Source organism: Budorcas taxicolor, chromosome 13 (genome assembly GCF_023091745.1).
Source record: "Budorcas taxicolor isolate Tak-1 chromosome 13, Takin1.1, whole genome shotgun sequence".
NCBI lineage: Eukaryota > Metazoa > Chordata > Mammalia > Artiodactyla > Bovidae > Budorcas > Budorcas taxicolor.
In genome coordinates this window covers 29,835,891-29,855,127 of record NC_068922.1, presented here as the reverse complement: position 1 = coordinate 29,855,127, position 19,237 = coordinate 29,835,891, and the positions used below count along the sequence as shown (strand labels likewise).

General features: G+C 39.3%; 1 protein-coding gene across 1 annotated transcript in view; it reads left to right on the top strand.

Annotated features, from left to right (window-relative positions):
* Positions 1-19,237, top strand: part of ITGA8 (integrin subunit alpha 8) — a 194,498-nt gene that overhangs the window by 126,384 nt on the left and 48,877 nt on the right. The window contains exons 23-25 of the mRNA XM_052651025.1: positions 2,036-2,116; positions 14,967-15,072; positions 17,547-17,705. Of these exons, the coding sequence (XP_052506985.1) occupies positions 2,036-2,116; positions 14,967-15,072; positions 17,547-17,705 (346 nt within the window). The remainder of the gene's footprint in view (positions 1-2,035; positions 2,117-14,966; positions 15,073-17,546; positions 17,706-19,237) is intronic.

The window sequence follows — 19,237 nt, the reverse complement described above, 5'->3', positions numbered from 1 at the left end:
AGTGGAATTACTTAATGACTTCTTAGTGGTAAGTCAGAATCCTGCCTTAAGGAAAAAAAAAAAAAAAACACACCTTTTTAGGTGGCTGATCCTCCCCAGATGTGATAATAATAAAGTGGCCTGGAAATTGGGGTTCAAACTTTGGTGAACAAGTCCCTCTAGCCTTGTCACAAGCTTAGCAGTGATACCCATTTGCAGGAAATGAGCCTGACATTTGCCTGTTTATATCTTTTATGTGTGTTTGCCATTTAAGTTGCCTTATCAGTGTATACAATCGAACAGGACTTTTCAAAAGCGTTGTGGGAACAATCCTGTCTCCTCCTGCTTTGAAAGCAGACTTTATCATATCTTTTCCTGCTCCCACATTTGGAAAGCTTCAAAAGCTAGTCAGGACATGCCCCATTACCATCGTCAGTATGAGAGCTTGTTCATTGCATCTGCGTGAGATTTGATGATGAAAGAAGGGGAAACTTTCTCTTCTTAATGAGACCTGAATATAAACATGACCTGTTAGCAGTGGTGTCACATCCTGGTTTGCTGTTTGCTAAGAGCTGCATGACTTTTTGGGGTATTAGGGTGACTTCAGTGACAGCCCAGGAAGACAATGAACACAAATGGCAGCTGCATCAAAAGCCCACCTACTGGTCCAGCCTTTTAAGAGACCACATAGTTTCTTTACAGTAATGGTTGTTTAACACATGCATTTTTTAAGTTAAATTTTATATCTATTTATATTTGCTTGAGAGAAAGAAACAGAAAACTTAAAAATAATTTTGCCACTGTTCAAAGAACTATTATTAAACATGGATCTTCTATCTTGAGTGTCTTGATGTACTTGGTGAACATCTATTTTGTCTCCTAACTGCCCAGCTTCCTTGGGTCTTGCTTCTTCACACCATCAGCCATGCTTCTAATTCACTCCTCACCTCTCATCTTAGGTAGCCAGTGAGTGTGCAGTAAAGTTCACTTATTTTAATATTACACAAAAAATAAACCATAAGGAAGATAAATTTGCTGCCAAAACAATGTATGGGATGATGCATTCCAGAGCCAAATAGAAATGCTTTTCCCATTATGTGCTGCTCTTGGCTTATTCATGCCAGGTCTCCTTTCATTAGCATGGAAAATCAGGAGTTGACTGTGCTGTCCTTTCCCATTTGATGGACAATGAACTTGGTACACAAAGAAGTTAAGGAATGTGTTCTTCATAGAAGCTGGACAATGAACTCAGCTCACTGCCTTTTGGGCTTAGTCGTTGAAAGGAAGAAGTGTTGGCTTCTCTAGAAATCTGTTATGTTTTCGGATAAGGTGTCTCATCTTTGAAAGTTATGACTTTCTAAAGTTATTCAGTTCAGTTCAGTTCAGTCACTCAGTCGTGTCCAACTCTCTGTGACCCCATGAATCGCAGCATGCCAGGCCTCCCTGTCCATCACCATCTCCCGGAGTTCACTCAAACTCACGTCCATCGAGTCAGTGATGCCATCCTGCCATCTCATCCTCTGTCATTCCCTTCTCCTTTTGCCCCCAATCCCTCCCAGCATCAGAGTCTTTTCCAATGAGTCAACTCTTCGCATGAGGTGCCCAAAGTACTAGAGTTTCAGCTTTAGCATCATTTCTTCCAAAGAACACCCAGGACTGATCTCCTTTAGAATGGACTGATTGGATCTCCTTGCAGTCCAAGGGACTCTCAAGAGTCTTCTCCAACACCACACTTCAAAAGCATCAATTCTTCGGTGCTCAGCTTTCTTCACGGTCCAACTCTCACATCCGTACATAACCACTGGAAAAACCATAGCCTTGACTAAACTAAATCTAAAAAATTTAGATAAATCTAAAGTTATTACTTTTGATCATAGAGGATCTTAGTGTTTCCATTTACAAATGGTTATGATTTTGTAAAATGGATATGCCTTTGTTTTCCAAATGATCATATTGGTAAAACATGGCGCTCCTTCGATATATAAAAGGTTTTTTATGATCATGTAGTTAACACATCTGAGAAAATATATTTAAATCATTTGTCTCTGTATTTTAGTTCCAACAAGGACAACCCAGACAGCAATTTTGTGAGCCTGCAAATCAACATCACTGCTGTAGCTCAAGTAGAAATAAGAGGGTAAGTAATAAACAAGATATTATAGTAATTATATTTTAATAATAGCTCTCTGTATATGAGTTATGATAAAATACTAGTAAAAACAATATGGAATTTTCCTAATATATTAGAGATGACAATTCCCTTTGGTTATAAAGTTTCATTCTTTTCAACCCATCATTAGCTTTCCACTGGAAAGTGGAGTCAACCCTGAGATCACTTTACCCCCGTACTCCACAAACTGATAGTTCAGTATTCAAACTATAAAAGCTAGTGATAAGAAGCCAAATAAAATAGGCAATGTGATTGCCTGAAAGTCTCACTTTTCCAGTAGTTATTTTGGCATAATGAAAATTCAGCATCACCATACCACATCTTGAGTTTAAGAAATGGCTAAGTCTTAGATGTGAGGGTTGATGGGCTCCACACTTCGTGTCTTTTTCCTCCTGCCCCACTCTTTGAAGAAGTTGCCAATAAGCAATCAGTTGAGAAACAGGAAGAAAGTGGTCAAGCAAAAGGCTTGGAATAAATACCATCTGGGAAATCTGTGCCTGGGGGGAAAAGAAATCGGAAATGGACTACATGTAGTTCTTATCTTGTACCAAGTGTGGACTTGATTGATTTTATTCTAATTCTTGTTTTATCAGAACCATCAAGGACTTAGCTACAAATGTCAACTGGTATTTTAGGCTGAACTGTCCCCGGGGCTCCAGAAATCTCAGTTCCCCTTCCTTTTTCATAGGTCCTGAGACCTAGGAGTTCACACTCCTCCATGACGCAAACTGTAGATTTTTGCACTCAAAGGCACTGTCGTTGTGCCTTCTTTTCCTGCTGCCCCAGATGTTCAATGGCAGCATGGTAGGGGTGGGGGTTCCTGTATGCCATCCCGGCACCACTGAGGTTCTGCCTAGTGGGTTGCTGCTGCTGCTGCTAAGTCGCTTCAGTCGTGTCCGACCCTTAGGGAGTGATAAAAATGCCTTCATTTGTGAATCCTTTCACATGCTACCCTAGCATGTTAGCATCTCTTAATATGTACTAGAACTCTCACTGTGCAACTGAGGAAATTTTGGTATAAGGAGTTGAAGGTTACACAGCTAGAAAGTGAGCAGCTGGAGTGTAAATACAGGCAGCTTATGTCCAGCTACATGTTTCTAAAATAATGGTGATCTACAGCCTATGAGAGAGAAGTTTTTGAACCTTGTCTGCACAAATTTTGTGTGTGCTTCTGTGATTTCTTTTCATGCAAGTGAATGTTTTTGACATTTGCTCACTTTAATGCACGTGCCTCTAGTTCATTCATTTTAATTGCAGAAGAATATAGCATTATAAAGCTATTATAAAGCTGTAATTTAACTTATGTATCTAGTCTACTTTGGGGGTTGTATTTTTGCTTTTTTACAAATGTTTTTAATTTTTTTTGTGGAAAAATCACATAATATAAAACATATTATTTTAACCATATTTAACTGTACAGCTCAGGGACACTAAGTACATTCACATTGTTGTACAACTCTCACCATCATCCACCTCCTAAAATTTTCACTTTCCTAAGCTGAAACTCTGTCCCCATTAAACAGTAAATCCCCATTCCTCATCCCCTCACCTCATCCCTCCCAATCCTGGCCCCTGGCATCCATCAGTGCACCCTGCAACTCTATGAATTTGACTACTCCAGGTACCTTGTGTAAGTGGAATCAAAAAGTATTTGTCTGCACCTACTGTATGTTGGAATGCATTTTAAGGTTAACTTAAAACATTCCCTACAAACAGCTTGAACCTTTCTTTTTTCCCCCCATGCTGTATAGTAGGTTTTCATTAGTTATCTACTTTATATGTATCTTCAAGTACACTCATGGCAGAATGTCAGAAAGGTATATGTTTAGAGGTGGAATTTCAGCATCAGAGAGTACATACTATTTAACTTTACTGAGAATACCAAATTGTTTTCCTAAGTAGTTCTACCAGATTATAGCCCTGAAAGAAGTGGATTGACATTTCCATTGCTCCTCATTAACTAGCTTTCAGAGTGACCTAGTTTCACATTTTGAGCCAATCTGATAGATAGGAAATAGTATTCAATTGAAGGTTTAACTGGCTATTCCTTGATTTCTAAATGAGATTAAGCAGCTTTTTTATGTTTGCTTGCTTTTTAATGTTTGTTAACTTTTATTCTTCCTATCAGGCAATTTCTGTGACCTATTTCTATTAAGAGACTTGACTTTTTATTAGTTCATAGGTGTTCTTTCATATTCTAGAGTTGAGACACTATTTCTTTATTAGTTACACATACTGCAAATGTCTTTTTACAGTCTATGGGGTTTGTGATATTTTTTAAGTCGAGTTTATTGAAATATACATTATATAAAGTAAAACTCACCCTTTTTTTAGGTATCTAGTTTGAAGAGTTATGGCACCACAAGAGCATTCACTATAAAACAGTTCCAAAACCCCAAATAGTATCTTCATGTACTTTTTTGGCAATCCTTCCCCCACTCCCAGGCTCTGACAACCTTGATCTATTTTCTGTGACTCTGTTTCTAGAAAGTCATATAAATATACTCATATAGAATGTAACCTTTTGAGACTGACTTCTTTCACTTAGCATAATGCATTTGAAAAAATATTCCATGTTCTTACAAGTATCAATATTTTGGGTGATTTTTTTTTTTTTTTAAAGAAAAACAATATTTTGCAGTTCTTTCTCTGAGAGGTCTTCCACTATCTGGACTTCCCTTACATTGCTCATCCATTCACCAGTTGGTGAACATTTGGGTTGTTTCCTGTTTGGGGCTATTAATACTAAGTCTGCCATAGGCATTCACATATGGGTCTTGGGACACTTGTTTTCACAAATGGCGGTACTGACTCATATGGCAAGTGTGTGTTTAGCTTTATAGAAACTACTGAACTGTTTTTCAAAGTGGCTGTACCATTTCTATTTTGCATTCCCACCAGCAAAGCACAGAAGTTCTAGCTGGTCTGTATGGCTGCCAGAGTGTGTTTGAGATTGGTTTATTTGTTTTTAGCCATTTTGGTGTGTCAGTGAGAAGTATCTCACTGAGGCTTTAATTAATATTTTCTTATGACTAATGATACTGAGCATCTTTTCACTGGTTATTTGCCATCCATATCTCCCTTGTTTTGTAAAGTGTCTTTTAAAATTTTCACCCATTTACCCATTTATTACTGAGCTTTCTCTCCTACTGTCAAGTTGTAAAAGTTCCTTACACATCATGGATACAAAATCACTTATCAGAGCAGTGCCCTACAAATACTCTCTCCCAGTTCATGGTCTGGCTTGTCACTTTCTAACAGTCATGTTCAAAGAGCAAACATTTTACATTTTGATGAAATCCAACTTTTAAACATTTTACAGTTTGTGGTCTTTGTGTCCTGTGTAAATCTGTGCTTTATCCAAAGTCACAAGATTTTCTCCTGTTTTCTTCTACAAGTTTCATAGTTTTACATTTTGGTCTATGATTCCTTCTAAGCTAATTTTTATATCTGGAGTGAGGTTAGGGCTAAGGTTCATTTTTGCATGCGAATATCCACTTGTCGTGCCATTTGTTCAAGACTATCCTTTCCCCCATTGAATTACTTGGTACCTTTGTTGAACAAAAGCTTCCCTGGTAGCTCAGCTGGTAAAGAATCTGCATGCATTGCAGGCAGACCCCTTTTTAATTCCTTGGTCAGGAAGATCCGCTGGAGAAGGGCTAGGCTACCCACTCCAGTACTCTTGGACTTCCCTGGTGACTCAGACAGTAAAGAATCTGCCTGCAGTGTGGAAGATCTGGGTTTGATCCCTGAGTTGGGAAGATCCCCTGGAGAATATTCTGGCCTGGAGAATCCCATGGACAGAGGAGCCTGGCAGGCCACAGTCCATAGGATCACAGAGTCAGACATTACTGAGCGACTTTCACTTTCTTTGTTAAACAATCTGTTGTCCACCTGAGAGTGTACCTCCTGTTCTGTCTCATGGAGCTATGTGTATACATAGACAACACATCTTGAAATGCAGTAGTGTATTCTGAGATCTTGGTGAACTCACTAAACAATTTAGAAGCGTTTTGTTTGACGATTTCCTAGGATTTTCTACAGAATTATCATATGACCTGCAAATAAAGACAATTTTATTTCTTCTTTTCTAATCTGTATGTTCAAAAGTTTAACCAGATACAAAATTAGAGAGCAGAGATCACCCTTGCCTCTGACATGAACTGCAGATTTGGGTGGTTCCCATCCACCCACAGGTTCAATAATTCACTTAGAAGGACGCACCACACTCTGACAGCTATTATACTCATGGGAACAGTTTATCACAGGGAGAAGATGCAGATTACAATCAGCCAGGGGCCAAAAGTGCATAGTTGAAGTCGGGGGAAGTACCAAACACAGGGCTTATATTATTCTCGTCTGCAGAGGCAGGATGGGTTACTTTCCTGGTATTGATGTGTAACAGTATGCTGTAACCAGAGAAACTCACTCAGGCCTGTGTTCAGTTGTGGGTTTTTTGGAGGACAGTGCTCCATAAGATAGGCATGACTGACTGACTGACCAGTTAAATTTTTTGGTAAATATTTATATTTATTTATTTGTAGCTTCCCTGATGACTCAGAGGTTAAAGCGTCTGCCCGCAATGCGGGAGACCCGGATTCGATCCCTGGGTCAGGAAGATCCCCTGGAGAAGGAAATGCCAACCCACTCCAGTATTCTTGCCTAGAGAATTCCATGGACAGAGAAGCCTGGCGGGCTACAGTCTATGGGGTCACAAAGAGTCGGACACGACTGAGCGACTTCACTTCACTTTACTTCACTTCATAATTGCTTTGCACTGTTGTGTCAGTTTCTGCTGTGAAGCAAAGTGAATCAGCCATACGTATACATTTATTTCCTCCTTTTGGAATTTCCTTCCCATTTAGGTCATCACAGAGCACTGAGTAGATTGAGTGCCCTGTGCTACATAGTAGATTCTCCTTAGTTTTCTATTTATGCATAGTAGTGTGGATTATACATGCTATATTAATTGGTTATGCATACTTAATTGATCTCAGTGTCCAGGATGACTGAGATGATGTGATCGAGCCTCCCATCATGAATTACTCTGTTGGTCTTCCTGATGTGAGCAACTCCGAAAATTATCTTTAGACTACCCAGTGTGACCTCTCCACCCCCACCCCCGCCCCCCGCCCCCCATGCTCCCGCCAAACGCAAAGATATTCCTTCTCTCAGGCATAAAATTTTGAGAGCTTATCTCTCAGAAGTTGAGGGCAAAGACCAGACCTCTTTGTGGCAAGGTTAAACCATTTGCTATGTTCTGTTCAGTGCAGTCTTTCAGTCTTGTCTGACTCTGCAACCCCACAGACGGCAGCATGCCAGGCTTCCCTTTCCTTCACCATCTCCCAGAGCTTGCTCAAAGTCACGTCCATTGAGTCGGTGATGCCATCCAACCATCTCATCCTCTGTCATCCACTGCTCCTCCTGCCTTCAATCTTTCCCAGCATCAGGGTCTTTTCCAATTAGTCAGCTCTTCACATCATGTGGCCAAAGTATTGGCGCTTCAGCTTCAGTATCAGTCGCTTCAATGAATATTCAGAACTGATTTCCTTTAGGATTGACTGGTTTGACCTCCTTGCAGTCTAAGGGACTCTCAAGAGTCTTCTCCAACACCACAGTTCAAAAGCATTAATTCTTCGGTGCTCATCCTTCTTTATGGTCCAACTCTCACATCCATACATGACCACTGGAAAAACCATAGCTTTGACTCTATGGACCTTTGTCAGCAAACTGATGTCTCTTGTCTCTGCTTTTTAATACACTGTCTATGTTTGTCATAGCTTTTCTTTCAAGGAGCAAGCATCTTTTAATTTCCTGGCTGCACCCACCATCCACAGTGATTTTGGAGCCCAAGAAAATAAAGTCTGTCACTGTTTCCATTGTTTTTCCGCTGTTTCCCCATCTATTTGCCATGAAGTGATAGGACCAGGTGCCATGAACTTCATTTTTTGAATGTTGGGTTTTAAGCCAGCCTTTACACTCTCCTCTTTCACCTTCAAGAGGTTCTTTAGTTTGCTATGTAGTTACGCCTTTTCTTTCTTCTTCTTCTCTTACTGCCAGTAGAGACTGCCAGTGCAAAACTAGTAGAAGGGGTAAAAGTAAAATGTAAACCTGTGCCTTGTTGAGAGACCCTGATTTGATCTTAAGGAGAAAATATTCAGTCTTTTACCATTAGGTCTGATGTTAGCTGCAGAGTTTTTATAGATGCCTTTATTAGGTTGAGAATGTTCCCTTCTTCCTCGTTGTCTTAACAGTTTCTGACATGAATGTGTATTCCGTTTTGTCAAATGTGTTTTCTGTGTCTATGAAGAGGAAGTCTGGGGAAGTACCAAACACGGGGCTTCTGTTATTCTTGTCTGCAGAAGCAGGATAAGTTAAATGATTTCTCCCTTTTTGCCCACTCAAGTGGTGACTTGATTAATTTTTGTTTCTGAATTTTAAACCAAAACTGCACTCTGAGCAAGAAGCACACTTAAACGTGATGATTCTCTTTTTTATATATTGTGGGATTTAACTTGCTAAAATTTTGATAGTGACGTTTGCATACATGTTCATGGGAAATATTGATCTGTTGTTTTCTTTTCATCCAATTTTTGTTCTGATTTTGGTGTTAGGAGGATGCTAGCTCCTTAAAATGAGATGGAAGTATTCACTCATCTTTTCTTTTTTCTGAAAAACTGTGTGTAGACTTGGCATTATTTCTAACTTAAATATATAGGAAGATTCACCAGTGAAATAATCTGAGACTGGAGTTTTGGGCTTTTTTTTTTTTTTTTTTTCAGGAGAAGATTTGTTTCTGTAGAAAGGTTTTTTAACAATTCCATTTCATCCTTAGATATAAGGCTATTCATATTATCTATTTCTACTTTAGTGAATTTTGGTAGTATTTCAAGAAATTTGTCTTTCATTCATCTAAGTTGTTACACATTCTGACATAATTTCCTCTCATTGTCCTTTAAGTGTCTGTAGGACCTCTAACAGTGTCCCTTCATTATTTCTGATATTGGCAATTTGTAACCTCTATTCCCTATATTTTTCTCTTACCAGTCTCACTAGTGTTTGGTGATCTTTTCAAAGAACTAGGTTTTTTTTTTGTTGCATTGATTTTTCTTTCTTTCCTTTTTATTCATTTATTTTGCTTTTGTTTTTGTTTTCTGTTCCATTGGTTTCTACTTTTGTGATTATTTTTTTCATTCTGTTCATTTTAAGTTGGATTTTCTCTTCTTTTTCTAGTTCCTCTATGTAAAATTAAACACTTTCTTCAAGTTTTTCTTGCATAAGCATTTAGTGCTATAAATTTTTCTCTAAAACTATTAGCAGCATAGCAAAATTTTGATATGTTGAATGTTCATTATAACTCAGCTCAAAATGTTTATCAGTTTTCTTTGTAATTTCTTTTTTAACTCATGAGATGACTCATGGGAAGTGACTTGTTTGATTTAGAGATATTTGGAACTAATCTAGATGTTTCATTTTTGTGCATTTCTAATTTAATTCTGCTGTCCCTCTCTTGATGAGATAAACACTATATAAAAAAATTAGAGACAAAAAGCACAAGCATTATTTTTACCATCTTATTTTTATATCTTTTTACAGCTAGTATATATGAAATTTTATCTCTTTAAGCTTAGCTTATCTTTGTTTTGCTAACCAAAAATAAATTTAAACTGTTTCTTAATTCCAAAATTCATTTTAGTCCAAGTAAGCTAAGTGCTTCATTTAACTGGATATCCCTGGTGGCTCAGATGGTAAAGTGTCCGCCTGCAACGTGGAAGACCCAGGTTCAATCCCTGGAGAAGGAAATGGCAACCCACTCCAGTACACTTGCCTGGAAAATCCTATGGACAGAGGAGCCTGATAGGCTACTGTCCAAGGAGTCACAAAGAGTTGGACACAACTGAGTGACTTCACTTTTTTATTCTCACATATCCATTTAAAGAGATTAATATTTTTAATTATATTTCTGCCATCATTTATGACTCCAGGGTTTCTAATTAAAAAAGGAAGTAAACTTTCTATTTGCTTTAGCAATGATCAAAACAGGTAATTAAAATTTGGTTTCTCATGTGTATGCAGTTATTTCATTGCTAGATTAATATCCAACAATTGACCACAGTTTGTTTTCTAAGATAGTGTTAAAGTTTTCTGAAACCATTTTTCTAAGTAAAGCTCTTTCCTCCAAATAGTTGGCAATAATATTTGTTCCAGTGTTTAATTTTTCAAAGAGCAAACAGCTAATGTGTTGAAAATCTCATGTTCAGTCTTTAGGAAAATCTAATTTTCTTTTTGGCCAATGGTGTTTATTCCAATGTATTTTAATTATCAATTTTTTTTAATTTTACTGTCATTTTTATAATTTGAAGAATAAACTCAAATGGATTTATTTCTTCAAATGGAAAAAAAAAATGTATTGAGAATTGTCCCATTTGTTTCAAAGCCAGATAATGTCAACACTGTCTTTAAGCAGATTTACATGTCATTTGTTGGTACAAAGGATTAATTCAGCATACAACTACAGAGAAGTAAACTGGCTATAAGACCAACATGCACAGTATTAAGCTCATGAAGAGTAATTCAATCATGTCCTTGATAAACAACAAGGTCCTAGTGTATAGCACAGGAGATTATGTTCAATATCCTGCAATAAGCTATGATGGAAAAATATGAAAAACATGTATATTACAATATATATGTTGCTATTGTTCAGTTGCTAAGTCATGTCTGACTCTTTGTGACCCTATGAACTGTAGCTCGCCAGGCCCCTCCGTCCTCCAATATCTCCTGAAGTTTGCTCAGATTCATGTCCATTGAGTCAGTGATGCTATCTAACCATCTCATCCTCTGCCACTCCCTTCTTCTTTTGCCTTCAAACTATCCCAGCATCAGGGTCTTTTCCAGTGAGTCAGCTCTTCACATCATGTGGCCAAAGTACTGGAGCTTCAGCTTTAGCATCAGTCCTCCCAATGAATACTCAGGGTTGATTTCCTTTAGAAGTGACTGGTTTGATCTTGTAGTCTAAGGAATTCTCAAGAGTCTTCTGCAGCACCACAGTTAAAAAGCACGCATCTTTTAATTTCATGGCTGCAGTCACCATCCACAGTGATTTTGGAGCACAAGAAAATACAATCTGTCACTTCTTCCAATTTTTCCCATTCTCTTTGCCACAGTAGTAGATATAGTGGTCATCTGAATTAAATTCACCCATTCCTGTCCATTTTAGTTCACCGATTCATAAGATGTCAGTGTTCAATCTTCTGCTTGACTGTGTCCAATTTACTTTGATTCATGGACCTAATATTCCAGGTTCCTATGCAATATTGTTCTTTACAGCATTGCACTTTACTTTCACCACCAGACACATCTGCAACTGAGAGGCATTTCTGCTTTAGCCCCAGGCTCTTGGTTCTTTCTGGAGCTATTAGTAATTGCCCTCCACTCTTCCCTAGTAGCGTACTGGACACCTTCTGATCTAGGGGGCTCATCTTTCAGCATCATATCTTTTTGTCATTTCATCCCTTCCATGGGGTTCTCCAACAAGAATACTGGAGTGATTTGCCATTCCCTCCTCCAGTGAACCACGTTTTGTCAGAGCTGTTCACTATGAGCCATCCATCTTCAGTAGCCCTGCACAGCATGCCTTATAGCTTCTTGGAGTTACACAAGCCCGTTTGCCATGCCAAGGCTGTGATATCCATGAAGGGGGCAATATATATACATACACACATATATGTATAACTGAATCACTATCCTGTACACCAGAAACTGACACAATATTGTGAATCAACTATACTTAGATTTTAAAAAATTCTTAAAAGAAAAATTGTATCGCTGACATATTAATCAGGATTGAGTGGGTTTATGTTAAGAGAGACTGCAATCATGAGTAACCGTGGTCTACATAGGGCTGTTCCATACAATAAAGGATAATCTTTGTTATTTGGGACTAATGGGGGTGGGAAATGGGATTATGAAAATAGGGCTTACTACCAAATCATCAGATCTGAACTCCCTGATAACATACAGACTTTAACTTATCAAAGGTAGAATTCCTTACCTCCTCTTACATCCCCTCCTCATGTCCAGTGTTACCGCTGAGTACCACAGTCTTATTACCAAGGGGTCTCCGTGGAATAACACTCTCAGAATGTGAGGACCATTCAGGAAGGGCTGTTCGATCACTGTACTGGCTGTACATCCTAGGCTAGGTAATTGCTCATATTCTCTTTTTTTTCTCCCTCACTTGCTACCTTCTTAACAACTTTGAAAACAATAAACAATGTTTCATGTATTTAGTTGGGAATCTTTAGGGAGCTATTCTTTGTCCTTGGTTTCCCTAGATTTGAAAGGGTCTTTGAATGTAGATAACTTGATTTTTGTGAGACATAGTTTTTTAATTTTTCCCATGCCCTGTGATAGATTGTATATTTCTTTATATATTTCTATTTGATTTTGCTACACAAATGGACCAGGAAGTTTCTTTAAGTTGTATTTACTAAAACCACTGCCACTTAATGGCCCCTGTAGTGTACAGTATATTGGAAATACAGTGAATAGTGCTTAGTGAATCTGAGCTCTCGTCTTCACCTGCAACCAACTCCCTACTTTTCTGGACATCAGTTCTTCTTTCATTGAGGGGATTTGAGCACACTGTCTTCACAGTACCTGTCAAGGTCTATATTTATGACTCTGGTCCAAGGAAATTTATGACCAGTCCTATAGGATTGATGAACACAGGAACAAAACTTTTCAGAGAAAATGGGCTCAGCTTCTATTCCATATTCTTTTTTCTTGATGCCAAAATAAATAAAAAGTTTCCCAAGAACCTCACAATGGATGTAGATCTTTTAGAATCAACTGTTGCTAAACTGAGAGCTGAGTGAAAATGTGGGTGGTGAGGTTGTCAAGATCCCTTGGGAATGGGAGCCCAAGCTCTCTGGGCAGTCCTTTGATGAAAGCATCCTGCCATCTTCTCTCCTCTTCTCCTCACTGAGTCTCCTATGCAATTGACACTTGGTTTAATCAAATCCAGTCAGAAAGGGGAGTGTGGCATAATACAATCTGATCTATAAGTATAAAATATTAAGGCATCAGCCCAGGAGGCTGTGCTCTGCACTTTTTATTTAATAGTGGTATGTGAAGGGTGAATGCAAAGGGCTTTACAGTTTAGAAAAATTTTTGTGGGTAGTCAACTTAAAAAATATACTTGTCCCACCAACCCCTAGAAGACAATGCAGGATAATTGACTTTGACCAACAAGCAGTTGACATATTTTCCAATCATTTGTGGTACAGAGCCCAGAGTTTTATCATAATTTTCCAGATAAAGAAATGGAGACAAATAGAAATTAAACTATTTGCCCTGCAGTCAGAATTTAACCCAATATATTTTGCTTTCTGCTTTAGAAATATATTACCCAAAGAAGAGAAAAGATAACGTTTGAAGTTACTAAAGGCTGTGCTAATTACTGGGTATTCTTAGAAGGGCATTTAAGACTTCAATTGCCAAAAGAGATATTTTCTATTGAAGTTAGCTGAAGGTCTAAGAATTCTTTGAAAGATACCTTTTACCTAAAAACTGCTAGAAAGCATTGTTTGGGGGGAATTATCATTTTTAAGATTATAAAACAATAACAGTTTGGTTTACAGTCAGCTTTTGCTATGGAATAACGCCACGTGCTGTATTTCATTCCTACAGTGCTCACTTTCTAGGTGTAAACTGCAGGGAAAACTACCTGTATATCCGATTAATAGGGCTTCCCAGGTGGCACTTGTAGTAAAGAACCCGCCTGCAGACGTAGCAGACGTAAGAGACATGGGTTCAATCTCTGGGTCAGGAAAATCCCCTGGAGGAGGGCAGGCAACCCTCTCTAGTATTCTTGCCTGGAGAATCCCATGGACAGAATAGCCTGGCTAATATGCTACTTACACGATTCCACCACTTAACTCTCCTTCTCTGTCTGTCTCATGCTTCAGTAATATATAAAATAACTCTAGAACTTGATCAGGCTTTATGTTGGCTCTGGGCCTGGCCTTATAAGAGGTATGGCTGCATTCATGGAAAGCTAAAGAAATCTAAGAAGGAGAAATATACAAGTGGCCACTTTCCTACTCTGAGGTAGAAACAGTATTTTGTTACAACTGGACATTTCACAAAGCGCACAGAATTCTAGATTTTTTTATCCACAGAAATGTCCCATTTATTGATATGACTTAAAGCATGGATTATAGATCGTGTATACACACACTTATACTTACACAGGATATATGGATAGATGTGTGTTTATGTATATGTGATATTATCCATCTCGGTTCAGGAATGTGCTCTGCTCTGCCCCCTAGTGCTTAAGAGAGGAGATGCTATAAAATAAGTCGATCTGAGTTCCAGACCAGTTAATTAAGAGATGTTTCAGACCCTTGAAGGCTTCCCTGGTGGCTCAGACAGTTAAGAATCTGCCAGCAATGCAGGAGACTGGGGTTTGATCCCTGGGTTGGGAAGATCCCCTGGAGAAGGGAATGGCAACCCACTCCAGATATTCTTGCCTGGAGAAGCCCATGGACAGAGGGTCTTGGTGGGCTACAGTCCATGGGGTCACACAGAGTCGGACACGACTGAGTGACTAACACTCTCACTCAGACCCTTACCTACTCCTTTAGTGATTCTGCTAAACAAACACTTTCAATACTTTTTCCTTGTGGATGATGTCTGTTCAAATAAATTGGCAGTCACTCTTTGCTGCTGCTGTTAATGTACTCCACACAAGTAAGACATTGTTTAAACGTGCCAGCACCAGCGACTGACATCACGTTCCATGTTTCAGAGTGTCCCACCCTCCGCAGATTGTCCTGCCCATTCAGAACTGGGAACCAGAAGAGGAGCCTCACAAGGAGGAGGGAGTTGGACCACTGGTGGAACATATTTATGAGGTAATCATTGTCTCTGTTGAAGCTGTGTTCAGGGTTTGTTCTTATGCTCTTTGCTAATAAACTTTTCACAGTGTTTTAAAAGATACCAATCCAAGATCCAGCCTAGATTTGTGCTGTTTTGCTCTCATGTTGCAGTGGGTGGTGGGAGGGTGTTCTACTAAATAACCACTGGCTTTTTACTGGCAAGAGCCATTATACAGTGAGAAGCATTTTATCTTGTTCCTGTTCCTGTTCTTTTTGTTGTTGTTCAGTTGCTCAGTCGTGTTCAACTCTTTGTGACCCCATGGACTGCAGCACGCCAGGCTTCCCTGTCCTTTACTATCTCCCAGAGTTTGCTCAAACTCATGTCCATCAAGTCAATGATGCCATCCAATCATCTCCTCCTCTGTCGCCCCCTTCTCCTCCTGCCCTGAGTCTTTCTAGTATTCCAGTCTTTTCCCATGAGTCAGCTCTTAGCATCAGGTGGCCCAGGTTCTTTATTTCCTCTCTTTTGCTGTTTGGACAGCCTAAGTCTAGAAATGACACACTCCCTAGACTTTAGTTCATTTCTTCCTACACCTATTTTTAAAACCCATCCACCTTTTAAATTAAAAGTCACCAACCGGAAGGTACTAGACAAAGCCATATGGACTATCTGCTATTTTATAGTCCCCAAATGGGTGTATAGCATGGGTGGAGGTTTGACAGATAAGAATAATTTTACTGTTCATTCGACTAACCTCAATCAGATATGTATGTTATTCTGAGATTTGAAATAGTCCATTTATTTTTCAGAAGCAAACCAGCAGCTTGTGATAAAGACCTGTTGATCTGTTTCCACTTCAGGTGTTAAAGTGTTCATAGAGAGGAGCTAGGTTGACACATTATCCGAAACATTAAAATTTTTTTTTTTTACAGTTAGAAACCAAGATATAGTAAATGGTTAGTTTAGTAGTTCTTTTTTTTCTTAATAAAGTGTTGGGCTGGCCAAAACGTTCGTGTGAAAAACCCAAATGAACACTTTGGCCAACCCAGTACATGCTGCCAGTGGAGAAGTTATTCCTGCTCATCTTCACGGGGCCAGCAAAACAATGTTCCGAGCCATTTTCTATTTGAGGTTCTTTCTTGGTTAATGCCGCCAATCTCTTTCTTGTGTCATGCATGCCGCTGACCTAATAATTCTGGCTATATCGTTCATCTTAAGCTACAAAGGACTTGAGTAGCATTCTCTAAGAATAATAGTTAAAGCCAATTCAGAGCTGATGAGATGTTTACATAGATGAGAAAGAAGCATCAACTCCTGCGTAGTGTCAACATGAAAGCCTCCCATCTGCCCAGCCTGTGGTCCAGAATCAGACACCCTGTCCAAAGCTGGATCAAGGCTTTGGCTTAAGCTCTCCTGATAACAAAAGGATAATACAGTCCCAAGGCCATTCTGATCAAGAACCTCACTGGGAAAAAAAAATCTGTCAAGTAATTTATTAAGCCTTGTGTGTACTAGTCTCTCCTTAGAATGGTGAAACTTTAAAGTTTGCAAACATTCAAACGCAATCATTCTCAGGGCAACCCTGCTTCTAATCTGAGCAACAATGGATCATAAAATTTAAGGGTAATACCCAGTAGTGCCAAAAGCAATCACTGAACATTGCTTACAGGCTAGTTTCATGTCTCAAAATATACTTTTATCAATGGATGGCATGTTGCTTTGATAATGTGAATGAAATGAGCCACCTAATAAGCAAAACCAATTATAAATTATTTTATGGATCATTATAATTGTCAGAACTGTGAAAAAAGAAAAGGGTAAAAGGTCCCAGCTAACTTTGAAGTGAATTTTCAAAACCACAGTAAATTTAAATCCACTTAGTGGTGTTCCCAGGCTGTTTTGTGTCTCGCAAGTACAGGATTCTTGTGTTCAAAGACTTCATCTCTTTATGCAACGTGGCCTTTCTTTCCTTGAGATTCACTGATTAAAACAGAAGGAGCTCAGCTTTGAAATGCGCACTTGAAGTGAACTGTGGTGAGCCTGGGCCATCTCTGGTATTTGATGGATAGCCATTTTTCCAGGGGGTAAGGGAAAGTGCGTCGCATATGGTTACAATCGACAAGTCAGTAGTCAGGAAAGAGGCCAATTTCAATGTAAGGAAAGAATAACCAAGTTTATAAAGCAGATAATTAAAGTGAAGTTTCTCTCGCTGTGATTAGATTAACATAAACGTAAGGGAAATGGCACAGTTATCAGACATGGTGAAGGAGGCCTTTGCAAAGGAATTCTGCACTGAGAGCTCCACAGACTGAATTGTCTTCTCTAAGCATCAGCCCATCTTGCTTCCAGGATTCCTCTTGCTTAAGAGACTCTTCCTATTGTCACAGTCCTAGTGCAGATGACTTAAAGCCAAATCCATACTTTTTTAGAATGGGTTCTGAGTTTATGGAGTTTGATTTCAACTTGCTGCCTTGTGCTGACCGTTCCGTGACATGTTCCCTGCTTGTAGCTACACAATATTGGACCAAGCACCATCAGCGACACCCTACTGGAGGTGGGCTGGCCCTTCTCTGCCCGGGATGAATTTCTCCTCTACATTTTTCATATTCAAACTCTGGGACCTCTGCGATGTCAAACAAATCCTGGTATCAACCCACAAGATATAAAGGTAAGGAGTCTGCTCTAATCAGCAACTTTGTTTATTTTGCATAGTAAGGAGAAAATAACAGTGGCTAATTAAAAAAAAAAAAAGTGAAATAATTTAGTGACTTCAGTGAAAATTGATCAGATCTTTGTTTTTAGTTTTACAGTTAAAATGCCAGACCTGGGACTTCCCTGGTGATCCAGTGGTTAAGACTCCATGCTTCCAATACAGGGGATGTGGGTTCAATCGCTAGTTGGGGAACTAAGATCCCACAAGCTATGTGGCCAAGAAAACATTAAAAATAAAATAAGAAAAGCCAGACCTAACTTAAAATATCACCCCTAGAAAACATCAGTTTCTCCTGGTTTTATAGCTCATGGCAACCTGTCATTCATTTAGCCTCTTTCAGTGCAGTAACTTTTACATATGGTTTGACTAGCAGTACAACCCAACCCAAATCAGAAATCGACTCCTTGTCATGTTTCGGAGAATGTGTCTAAAATGCTGTTTTAAAGTCCTTTTTGGTATATTGCCAAAAGGCATAAGAATCTTGGCCAAAACGGGGTTTTCCAGATGTTTCCAATAGCAAGTGGTAAAATGTGATTATTTGCCAAAGGCCATCTCAATGCCCTTGAGAACCCCCAGCCTGGAGTTTTCAGGACCCCAGCTTTCAGAGGTGTCTAGGGCAGGGCTTCTTAAACTGTGAGCATATTGGAATCACCTGGAGGTCTCTATAAATAAAACACGGGGTCTGTCTGGGGTGGGGTCTGAGAGTCTGCCTCCCAGCAGACCCCCACTCAATCACCTTGTGAGTCACTCTTTAATCAGAAACTCAAGGTTCCACAGAGCTGATTCTGTCCAGATTAAGACCCAAATTTGGCTTTGGGGTCCTTCTGGAAAGAAAAGAAATTAATGAGTGTAAGCCCTTGAAAATGTCACATTTGAATGAAAAAAAAAATTCTTGTTAATGTGATGTTGTCCTCAAAAGAAGACTCCATTGAAGAGTCAACACTCTCAGTACTGGCAGGGACAGAGTATCTCCATAATCAAGCAGGCAGAGGCAGACTTGGGGAAATGCTAATTCAGCCATCCTGGGTGCAGGTCCGCCTCTGTTCTCAGCCAGTGGCATTGGGGCACTGACGCTATGAAAGGATTTTTTCTTCAAGCCAACATGCCTTCTATTCAGAAAGAGGAAGACTAAAAGGAGGTCCAGTATTCATGGATTTATGGGGCATCAAGACGTCTTCCTTCTTTTGGGGGAAATAATAAGGCCACTTGTCTTCCACAAAATGATTTAAAATACATCCTCCTTGGCATCCTTCACCCCTGCCCCACTTCCTCTCTCTTCACTCTTCACTGAGATAATTTAACATCCTCAAGGACAGTAGCTTATTATAAAATAGTATCTTCAAATGTTAATGGATAACACCCAAGTAATTAAAATGCTCACATCTCCTGTTCTGGAAAAGGAAATGGCAACCCACTCCAGTGTTGTTGTCTGGAGAATCCCAGGGACGGGGGAGCCTGGTGGGCTGCCGTCTATGGGGTCGCACAGA